This window comes from Rhinopithecus bieti, unplaced genomic scaffold (assembly GCF_001698545.2).
Source record: "Rhinopithecus bieti isolate Rb0 unplaced genomic scaffold, ASM169854v2 scaffold_38691, whole genome shotgun sequence".
Taxonomy (NCBI): Eukaryota; Metazoa; Chordata; class Mammalia; order Primates; family Cercopithecidae; genus Rhinopithecus; species Rhinopithecus bieti.
This window is the reverse complement of record NW_016816690.1, coordinates 1141273-1152681: the sequence shown is the minus strand read 5'-3', so window position 1 is coordinate 1152681 and position 11409 is coordinate 1141273. Positions and strand designations below refer to the sequence as shown.

Here is an 11409-nt window from a genome sequence, read left to right as displayed (position 1 = left end):
CTTGAGCCACCGCGCCCGGCCTTGTATTTTTAGTAGAGATGGGGTTTCACCATGTTGCTCAGGCTTCTCAAACTCCTGACCTCGTGATCTGTCCGCCTCAGCCTCCCAAAGTGTTGGGATTACAGGTGTGAACCATTGCACCTGGCCAAACATTAGACTTTTGTAATGGGATCCTGAGACCAAAATATTTGAGAACCACTGGCCTAAAGGATATGAAGTATTATAATCTGCAAACTGGAGCAGATGCAGAATATAATTCTGCCTTGGGAGCTTCTTTTTTTTGGGGTGGCTGTTACATGATAATGATGGATAGTGAGAATAAATCTCACATTGTATATGCATTGCTAAATATTTACCTTACAACCTGTAATGCACTTAGTTCCCATTATAAAAATTCTTATGTCCAGATATGTTGGCTAGAATTCAAACCGGTGATCTCCAGGGAGATGACTTACATTCTCAAAGAATAGTATACTTTTTTAAAAAATGTTTAATTTAAATGAACATTTTGTTCTAGGATGGCCCCAGAAGTAATTTTAGCCATGGATGAAGGACAGTATGATGGCAAAGTAGATGTGTGGTCTCTTGGAATAACATGTATTGAACTAGGTAAGCATTGTTCTTCATTACTATGGATTAAGGTTTGATCAATGTTTTACATCAATTTCTGTACCGATCTATAAAATTATAGATTTTATCTTAAATGTGACTTTATAAGGGGGGCAATATATTTAGTAAGGTTTTCAGTTTGGTTGTTTGGTAATTTTTATTTATATTAGGGTTAGCTATATTATATTTGCTCTGTTCCATTATAGCTAAAATAATTTTCCACTGTGGTTTTAATTATGTTTGAGGAATCTATGTCTAACATTAATGAGTATTTGTTAAACACCTAGAATATGTTTATGATTACCGGATTTACCAGCTGTAGAAGATCTGTAAAGCATTCATAACTAGCTGGGGTAGTTACTACTTTTTTTTTTTTTTTTTTACTTTGAATTAGGAATGAAATTAGATGTCAGACTGTCATACCTACATACCATTTTGTAACAGTTTGATATATATATATATGATTTATAAGATGGTAAGTCCGACTTCATTCAACAGGGGCCATGATGATAGGTATATGGATCACTGTAACAGGGTCTTACAGTGAGGGAGAGAGTGGATTCAATTTCCTGTAGCAGTTTGATTTAAAGCACACATTTTGTTCAGTTGCTCGTAAATGGAACTGTGCTAAAAACAGTGGACCGTCATAACTTATGTGAGCCAGTAAACTGTCACTGCAATTGAAGATGCTGGCCATCTTCTTGCTCTGGATTTCCCAGTGGAGGTCTACCAGCCCAATAGTCTTTTCCTTTTTATCTTCTTATAAGAGCATTGCATTAAATTTTACTTATTTATTTGCTTATTTACTTACTTATTTATTTTTGAGACATGGTCTTGCTCTGTCACCCAAGCTGGAGTACAGTGGTGCAGTATCAGCTTACTCTAACCTCTGCTTCCTGGGATCAAGCAGTCCTCCCACCTCAGCCTCCCGTATAGCTGGGACTGCAGGCGCACACCACCACACCAGGCTAATTTTTGTATTTTTAGCAGAGACAGGGTTTCGCCATGTTGTCCAGGCTGGTCTCAAACTCCTGGGCTCAAGCTATCCTCCTGCCTCAGCCTCCCACAGTGGGGGGATTTCAAGCATGAGCCACAGCGCTCATCGAAGCCATTCTGAAAGGAGTGACTGAGGATGGAAAATAATACATTAAAAGTAAAATCTATTGGTAATTTTGATTAATCATTATCTACTCGAGTTTGTCAGTTTTCGAAAACAAGTATAGGGAAAATGAGGTAAAATGAAGGTAAAATCTTGCTTGTTATTACACAGTAGATTAAAGTTATGATTTCTATTACAACCAGACTACCTTGCAGTCCAGTTTTTTTTCCTAAAACATAATCTTTAAGTATTTTCACTTTTATTGGAATTCCTATGTTAACTACTCCCTTCAAGCTCCACATCCTGCTCTTTGTTTTATAGTTTAACAGCATCAACAAACAGAGATTTGGAGATGACCATAATGTCATACTTGTGATTTCTTTATCTTAATTTGAAGTTTCAAAACTATTTCTTCCATTTGAAAGTACCTTTAAGTGTCCTAAACTCTAATCTCTATTCTTTTACGTATGATTCTTTTTCCTACCCATAGATCCTAATTAATTTCTTAAGAATCCTGGATACACATGTAGAGAAGCTAGTTAATGTACTCTTTGCCCATGGGATCCTTTTACTTTCTTAATGCTGGCTGATGCATACATGTGCCCCTCAGTGATAGTGAAATTGCTTTAATGGACCTGTTAGATTTCATTGATATATTTTAAGATTTATTTGATTAGAAGGCATTTGTTGGCTCATTGTTCTGCTTAGAACAAAATCTACCTAAACTTTGTAGTTTCCGTGAAATGGCTTCTTATTTCTAGCTTTTTATTCTACTTCATAAAACAGAGTTCCTTCACAATAGAAGTTTTTTTTTTTTTTTTTTTTGAGTCGGAGTCTTGCTCTGCCGCCCAGGCTGGAGTGCAGTGGCCGGCTCTCAGCTCACTGCAAGCTCCGCCTCCCGGGTTCACGCCATTCTCCTGTCTCAGCCTCCCGAGTAGCTGGGACTACAGGCGCCCGCCTCGTCGCCCGGCTAGTTTTTTGTATTTTTTAGTAGAGACGGGGTTTCACCGTATTAGCCAGGATGGTCTCGATCTCCTGACCTCGTGATCCGCCCGTCTCGGCCTCCCAAAGTGCTGGGATTACAGGCTTGAGCCACCGCGCCCGGCCACAATAGAAGTTTTTATACTTAAAATAAAGCAACTTTAGATGTGACTGCCTTTAACTAATTTTACATGGGTGAAATATTTGAAATAATTTCTTAGAATTTTAGGCATTCATTTGGTATCTTCACTTTTATAATCTTTCATAATAATGTTAAACATTTTACTTACAAATGTTTTGAATATTTTGAAGTGCTAAGTCAGGAACTATATTTTAAGCCTGTTTAGGGTTATAGGTGAAAGGTCTAAAGTAGCACAGGCCAGGAATACTTTTTGCGATGAAGGAAGTGTTCTGTATGTATGGCTTTTCAGCTAAGGGAGTGAATTTTCTAAAATTTTGTTTAAATACATTTGCATTTAAATAGTCACATGTGGCTAGTTAGCTACCCTGTTAGATAACACAGGTCTAGAGGTATGATTTTCGTTTTTTTTTCTTTTCTTTCTTTTTTTGGGGGCGGGGAGATAGAGTCTCACTCTGTTGTCCAGGCTGGAGTGCAGTGGCACAGTCTTGGCTCACTGCAACCTCCACCTCCTGGGTTCAAGGGATTCTCCTGCCTCAGCCTCCCGAGTAGCTGGGATTACAGGCGCCTGCCATCAAGCCCAGCTATTTTTTTATTTTTAGTAGAGATGGGTTTTCACCATGTTGGCCAGGCTGGTCTCCCACTCCTCACCTCAGGTGATCCACCCACCTCAGCCTCCCAAAGTGCTGGGTTTACAGACGGTGAGGTATGATTCTCAATGCAAATCAGATTCAGTCTTGGGACACATACTTATTATAATATGCTTTTCTATGTTGGAAGAGTTAAGGATAGCAAATTAAAACAAACTATTTTCTTACAGTATAGGTAACAGAAAAAATTTACATCAACTATACCATTATTGGTCTTGATAAACATAGTTATGAATAGATAGATATGACTCTTTCATGCTTTAGTGTCGCAGAGGTTGAAATTACTTGGTTATGTCTTAATACCAAGAAATCTTATAATACATAATTTTTCATGAGTGGGTTTGGTTACATGTTTCTTTATAGTTAATCTGATGAAAATTCTTAGTTTCTTGTTATTTGAACTGCATGATTATATAATCTTTGTAAAATGTAATTAATCATTTTTAATTACATAATATGTTTAGGGTATAAAATTATAGAAATACAAAAGGAGTGAAAAGAAAATAAATTATTCATAGTTCTACTCTCAGCTGGGTACAGTGGCTTTACATCTGTAATCCTAGCACTTTGGGAGGCCGAGGCGGAAGGATTGCTTAAAGCCAGGAGTTTGAGACCAGCCTGGACAGCATAACAAGACCTTGTCTCCACCAAAAACAAGACAAATTAGCTAGGCATGGTAGCCTCACACCTGTAGTCCCAGCTACTTGGGAGGCTGAGGTGGGAGGATCCCCTTTAGCCCAGGAGTTTGAGGCTGCAGTGAGCTATAATTATGCTACTACACTTCAGCCTGGGTGACAGAGTGAGACCCTTTCTAAACAAACAAATTAATTAAATTAAAATAATACAGGAAACAAAAGTACACAAAGTCATTTTTCCCATTGAGAGGAATAAATGAAAATATTAAATTTGAACCCATTTATCTCACCCTTTGGTGATTACTCTTCTGTATAAGTATATATAATTTGAACTCTTTCTCTGGAAATTTTATTATTGGACATTGTTTCTGAGATTTACTTTCTAGACCGTTCAGTTCTTCTGTCTCAGTTTCATCTGATTTCCTTTTGAGTTTTGGAGGTATTAATTTTACAGAAGCAGTTCAAATTTATGGGTAGAGACAGTTTAGAAACACGCACAAGATAATAAGAAATAGTATCTCTAACTTAAAATAAATTTGGTTTAAAATTAAGTGGTGGCTCATGCCTCTAATTGCAGCACTTTAGGAGGCCACGGTGGGAAGATCACTTGAGCTCAGGAGTTGGAGACCAGCCTGGGCAACATGGAGAAACCCCGTCTCTACAAAAAAATACAAAAAAATTAGTTGGGCATGGTGGCATGCGCCTGTAGTCCCAGCTGCTTGAGGGGCTGAGGTGAGAGGATCACTTGAGCCCAGGAAGTCAAGGTTGCAGTGAGCTAAGATCGTAGCACTGCACTCCAGCCTGTGTGACAGACCAAGCCTTTATCTCAAAAAAAGGAAAAAGTTTAGTAGTAGCTTATAAAAATTTGAGACAGAAAATATTTGGCCGGGTGCAGTGGCTTGTGCCTGTAATCCCAGCACTTTGGGAGGCCAAGGTGGGCAAATCACTTGAGGTCACGAGTTTTAGACCAGCCTGGCCAACATGGGGAAACCTCATCTATACTAAAACCGTAAAAATTAGCTGGGTGTGGTGGTGCATCCCGGTAATCCCAGCTACTTGGGAGACTGAGGCAGGAGAATCTCTTGAACCGGAGAGGCAGAGGCTGCAGTGAGCTGAGATCTTGCCACTTCACTTTGATCCGGGTGACAGTGTGAGACTCTGACTCAAGAAAAAAAAGTTATTTGAATTTATGAGAGTCTAACACATAAATTCGGTGAATCTCTTCTGTGATTTTTAGCCAAGTTTAATGTTCTTTGATAAAATTGAGAGATTTTTAATTTAATAGTGAATGACAAAATTAAAAAGCTATGTTCTAGTTTGATATAGGTTTGATATATTGATGGTATACCATTTAAAAGACTTAGTGACCAAGAGGTTTATTCACATTGTAGGTTGAAGTGGAATGGGGATTCAGAATTTGAACAGAGAAAGGAGGGCATCTGCTTAAGGAGAGAAAAGATGATCACAAAGATGGGATATTGGTTACATGGGAGGAATTTATCAGATAGAAAAATAAATTAAGGGCCAGTCGTGGTGGCTCATGCCTGTAATCCCAGCACTTTGGGAGGCCAAGGCTGGCAGATCACCAGAGGTCAGGAGTTCAAGACCAGCCTGGTCAACATGGTGAAACCCTGTCTCTACTAAAAATACAAAAATTAGCCGGGCATGGTGGCCCATGCCTGTAGTCCCAGCTCAGGAGGCTGAGGCAGGAGAATTGCTTGAACCTGGGAGGCGCAGGTTGCAGTGAGCTGAGATTGTGCTACTGCACTCCAGCCTGGCAACAGAGCGAGACTCCGTCTCCAAAATATATATATATATGTGTTAAGGATAATGAGAGCAGGGTTTCTCTCATTGTCAGAGAAGGATTTTACAAATGTGGAAAGAGAAAGCTAGAAATAAACACGATGTTGTTGGATTGGAATTTGAGATATTGTACTACAATATTTATTGTTTTCAAATATAAATATCTAATATATGTCATGTGTTTGTACACATAGGTGTATAAATGTATTATGTACATGTATATATTCCCAACTCTGTTCATTGAGCGTGTCTGAGAGCAGTGACACCCCAGCAGCAGTAAGCACACCTAGTACAACAGCCCCTTGGAGAAATGATTGATCCAGGGTCTGGGCTAGGGAAAGCATAAGATGAAGCTAGGACATCTTAGTGTACCAGAAAGCAAGAAAGTAACCAAATAATAATGGGACCATGTCCAAAAGACAAGCCAGCTTAAAAAGGTTTCTACTGTTCAAATATGAGATAATTTGAACATCAAAATAAATGATATAACTTATTAAAATAAAAATCTGTGACTCCATACAATAAATAAAAGAATAAAATTGAAAGTTTCATGAGAAGCAGAATATTTATGTAGATTCAGAGTACCATCTTGCAAAATGCTTATTAATTACAAAGGAGGAAAGGGAAACTTTATCATGAAGAAGACTGGCAGACATGGGCCTTAATGAAGTGATCAAAGTGAATACCATCAATAATAGAACTTCTCAAAATCAAGTGCCACCTCATAGGATACAAATTATAGCATTACCTCTGTGATACTACTGCTAAAGGTGTTTAGCCTAACCTTGATAATAGGAAATGTTAGAAAATCTCAAACTAAGGTACATTCAAGAGTCCTGTATATCTCAGTATCTTCAGAGGATTGGTTCCAGAACCCCCTCAGATAAGAAAATGTGCAGATGCTTAAGTCTCATATAAAATGGCTTAGTTTTTCATGTAACCTATGCATATCCTCCCATATACTTTGAATAATCTCTGGATTACTTACAGTACCTAATATAATATAAATGCCATGTAAGTAGCTGTCTTAAAAATTTGTATTTTTGGCTGGGCGTGATGGCTCACACCTATAGTCCCAGCACTTTGGGAGGCCGAAGCGGGTGGATCCCCTGAGGTTGGGAGTTTGAGACCAGCCTGACCAACATGGAGAAACCCCGTCTCTACTAAAAATACAAAATTAGCCAGGCATGGCAGCGCACACCTGTAATCCCAGCTACTCGGGAGGCTGAGACAGGAGAGAATTGGGAGGCTGAGACAGGAGAGAATCTCTTGAACCCTGGAGATGGAGGTAGTGGTGAGCCAAGATCGCGCCATTGCACTCTAGGCTGGGCAACAAGAGTGCAACCACGTCTCAAAAAATAAATAAATAAAAATTGTTAATTTTTTTATTGTTAAAAGTCTTTGTTGTTATTTTATTATTTTTTCCCCAGATATTTTCAGTCTGTGGTTGAAATATTTCAGTTGGTTGGTTCAGTCTGTGGATGCAGAACTTACAGATACAGAAGGGCAACCATACTTCAATTTGTCAAAGTCATGACTTCAACTTTTACCTTAAGAAACTAAAACAAAGAGCAAATTGAACACAAAATAAGCAGAGGATTATGATGATCAAAGCAGAAATCAGTTGAATAGAAAACTGAAAAACAATAGAGAAAATCAGTGAAGCCAAAAACTAGTACTCTGAGATCAATAAAATGATTAAACCTCTAGCCAGACTAATCACAAAATAAAAGAGAGAAGACACAAATTTCCAATATCAGGAGTCAGAGATTATAATCACTATAGATTTTACAGGTATTAAAAGAGTAATGGGGAAATATGAACAATTTTATGTCAATAAATTTGATAACTTGGATAAAATGAACAAATTCCTTGAAGATTGCCAATACTCAAAGCTCACTATTGCTACACGGGATATTATTGGGACATTTGAATGAAATTTGAATGTAGTTTGGGGATTGGATGATAGTCTTATATCACTATTAAATGGCCTGATTTAATGGATGTATTATGATTCTTTAGGAAAATGTTCTTCTTTATAGGAAATATACACTCAAGTATATATTAAGGATGGTGAGGCATCAGGTCAGCAATTTATTCTCAATTGATTCACTTGAAAAAGTTCTTGGAGGCTGGGTGCAGTGGCTCACACCTGTAATCCCAGCCCTTTGAGAGGCTGAGTTGGGAAGATCACTTGAGCTCAAGAGTTCAAGACCATCTTGGGCAACATGGTAAAACCCCATCTCTGCAGAAAATACAAAACATAATTGGGCATGGTGGTGCACACCTGTGGTCCTAGCTACTTGGGAGGCTGAGGTAGGAGGATTGCTTGAGCACAGGAGGTCAAGGCTGTAGTGAGCCGAGATTGTGCCACTGCACTCCAGCGAGAACCCTATCTCAGTAATATAAATAAAAAAAAGAGGGTTGGGGGAAGCTGCTTGAACTCTACTTGCATATTTTTTGTTATATAAGTTATTAGATGTTCAAAATAATAATCATTAAAAAATAAAAGAAAATACGTTGCCCAGTTTAATAACTTTTAGCTATGTAAACCTTGCTTGCATCCTATTTTAAGCAGGAATGTTCTCTTTCTTTTACATAGTCGGAAGGAAGCCTCCGTTTATTTAATATGAATGGAATGAGTGCCTTTATGAGTGCTAGCTATTAGTCCTAAAATGAATCCCTAACACTACAGTTCTAATGAATTGTGATGTATTTGTTAATATATATGTTGCTCTAATGTTGAATATGAAATGGATTTTTTCATAATCATTATCAAAGTGATTTAATTTCAATTAGTAATAATGTATCACCTTTATAAGATATTATAATTAGATTTATTTAGGCCTTTTAAATATTATATGTTAGTTCTCTTATTCATATATATGTTTCCCATTTTCATAGCATATGTATTATTTACTGAGTTCAGAATAGTGAGGATGATGTCACATGTAGTGTATATAAAGTATCATTTACAAGAATTTGTATTTTACTTTTTTCTTTAATATTAGGAATAGCCTATATCCTATATTTAAAATAATAAATTAGCATTTAAGCATATAATCATTTTATACTAAACTATATGATATTATTACAACCTATAGTGATATTTTGATTGCATGGATGCTTATAATTTATTATGTATATATAATATATAGGTAATATATGATTTGATTCTATCAAAATTAGCCAGGTAATTAAAATTTTGGGATGCACCTAAACTATGTTCATTCAGTTTTATCTGATATTCCTTCTAGGGCTTCATTGATGTGATAAAATTTAGTTCATTCGTGTAAAGAGGTTTATGGACAACAGATTGACAATTTTAGAAAACTAGGATTTTTTATCAACAGTATAAAATTGTAGTAGAAAATTAATTCCTCAGGTGTACCTAGCATTTGATAAATTCTAGGGGAATAGCTAGCATATTTAATTAATATTTAGAAAATCACAGATATGTAAATTAGGGGTACTTAATTATTTAAAGAGTACATAATTATGTCTCATTCATTTAAGTCTTTGCCATTTAAGAATGTGCCATATAACTCTACTAAACTTATATAATGCTAAAGCTCTGTGCCAAAAGATTCTTTCTGTATAACTCTGTGTTTAGAATTATGTAGAACGAATCTTTTGACACTGACTTTAGTGTTGTGGTATGCTTTAGTACATTTTGTGCTGCTGTAACAGAGTATCAGAGGCCGGGTAATTTATAAAGAACAGAAATGTATTTCTCATTTTCTGGAGGCTGGGAAGTCCAGGATCAAGGCACTGGCAGGTTAGGACCTGGCCCTCCTGCTTACAATATAGTGCCTTTAATTCTGCATCCTTTGCAGGGGAGAACCATTGTGTCCTCACATGGCAGAGAGCAGGGGAGAGAGAACCCTCTCCCACAAGCCCTTTTTATAGCAGCATTAATCCATTCATGACCTGAACAACTCCCATTAGGCCCCACCTCCCAACACTGTTGCATTGGAGATTAAGTTTCAACATCAGTTTTGGAGGAAAAAAACATTGAAACCATAGTTGATACATGTAAGTAATAAATGTATTGAACACAGACTGTCTTTACACTGTGTTTGAGACTTGGGGATTTATAAAAGAATTCTTGCCTACAAGGAACTTAAAATCTTATTTGAATATTGGAGACAAACTTTGATGGAGTAATTATTTACTGCCTTACTCACTGAACTCTTGTCAATAACGCTATATAATAATGTGTTACAGACTTCTAACGTTTTAAAAAATACCTTAATAGGTTTTCTAGGTTTAATGGAAGTCTTACCCATTTGCTCAGGGGCACCAAATACTCAGGTATAAAAACGCTCTCTCCAGAGCAGATAGAGTGATATTCTGAAACATGCTATGTAGAAGATGATCCAAGGGGCAAATAAGAAAAGAGCTTATTATAAGAAAGGCTTAGCAAAAAGGAAAAGGAAAAAAAAGGGAATTGGAAAGGAATGTTATCTTGGGTTTGAATGCAAAAAAAAAGAAAAACAAAAAAAAAGGAGATAGGCTTCCCTCATTTTGCCTCAATACAGTAGTATGAGTTGTGATATTTAAATATGTAGGAGCAGGATTTTAAAGTAATCTGTGTGAATTTATCTTTGGAAAATGGTAAACATTCATTGGTTGCTTTAGATAGATCTTCATAGACTTATATGAAACTATATAGTCTCTGCTTTTTTTTTAATCATTCCCTTTCCATTCCCCCTCCCACCAGTAGGCACGTGCCTTGATTTGTGGATGTATTTTTAAAGGAAATAGCAATGTGTTCACTTGATACTTTCCTTTACAATAGGTCTGATTATTTTCGCAACTTTGTAGATTCTTGCCTCCAGAAAATCCCTCAAGATCGACCTACATCAGAGGAACTTCTAAAGGTCAGTTCTATTACAGTTTATTTACTTATTTTATTTTAAGACAAGGCCTCACTTTGTCACCCAGGCTGCAGTGCAGTGGCACAATCACGTCTCCTGCAGCCTTGACCTCCCAAGCTCAAGCGATCCTCCCACCTCAGCCTCCCAAGTAGCCAGGACTATAGACACACGCCACTAAACCTGGCTAATTAGGGTTTTGTCACATTGCCCAGGCTGTTCTCAAACTCCTGGGCTCACGTGATCCACCTGCCTCAGCCTCTTAAGTGCTGGGATTACAGGCGTGTGCCACCAGTTCCATTATACTTTAAATTTGTTCTTAGCCCTAAGAAATGATTGTAAAGAATGTGTTTTATTATTTGATTCTGAATTAGGATTAAGTATACTCTACTAGTTTTTACTAATACTAGTTTTTTATACTATTGTTTCTGAGAACTTTTCTTAGATACTAAATTTTTTAATTTCTTTTTTCAAATTGATTAGCTGCTCTTACCATGTCTAAATAGAATGTATAGTTAAGTATTCAAAGAGCTCAATACTTAATATGTTCAAGAATATAATCATGAGTTATAAATTTTAATTCATGTGGAACAATGTCTTTTTTTTTTTTTTGGAG

General features: G+C 36.9%; 1 protein-coding gene across 1 annotated transcript in view; it reads left to right on the top strand.

The window, feature by feature from the left end:
* The window catches only part of TAOK1 (TAO kinase 1), a 178883-nt gene that overhangs the window by 110943 nt on the left and 56531 nt on the right, over positions 1 to 11409 (top strand). Inside the window, exons 9-11 of the mRNA XM_017855070.1 lie at positions 518 to 609; positions 897 to 927; positions 10718 to 10799. Of these exons, the coding sequence (XP_017710559.1) occupies positions 518 to 609; positions 897 to 927; positions 10718 to 10799 (205 nt within the window). The remainder of the gene's footprint in view (positions 1 to 517; positions 610 to 896; positions 928 to 10717; positions 10800 to 11409) is intronic.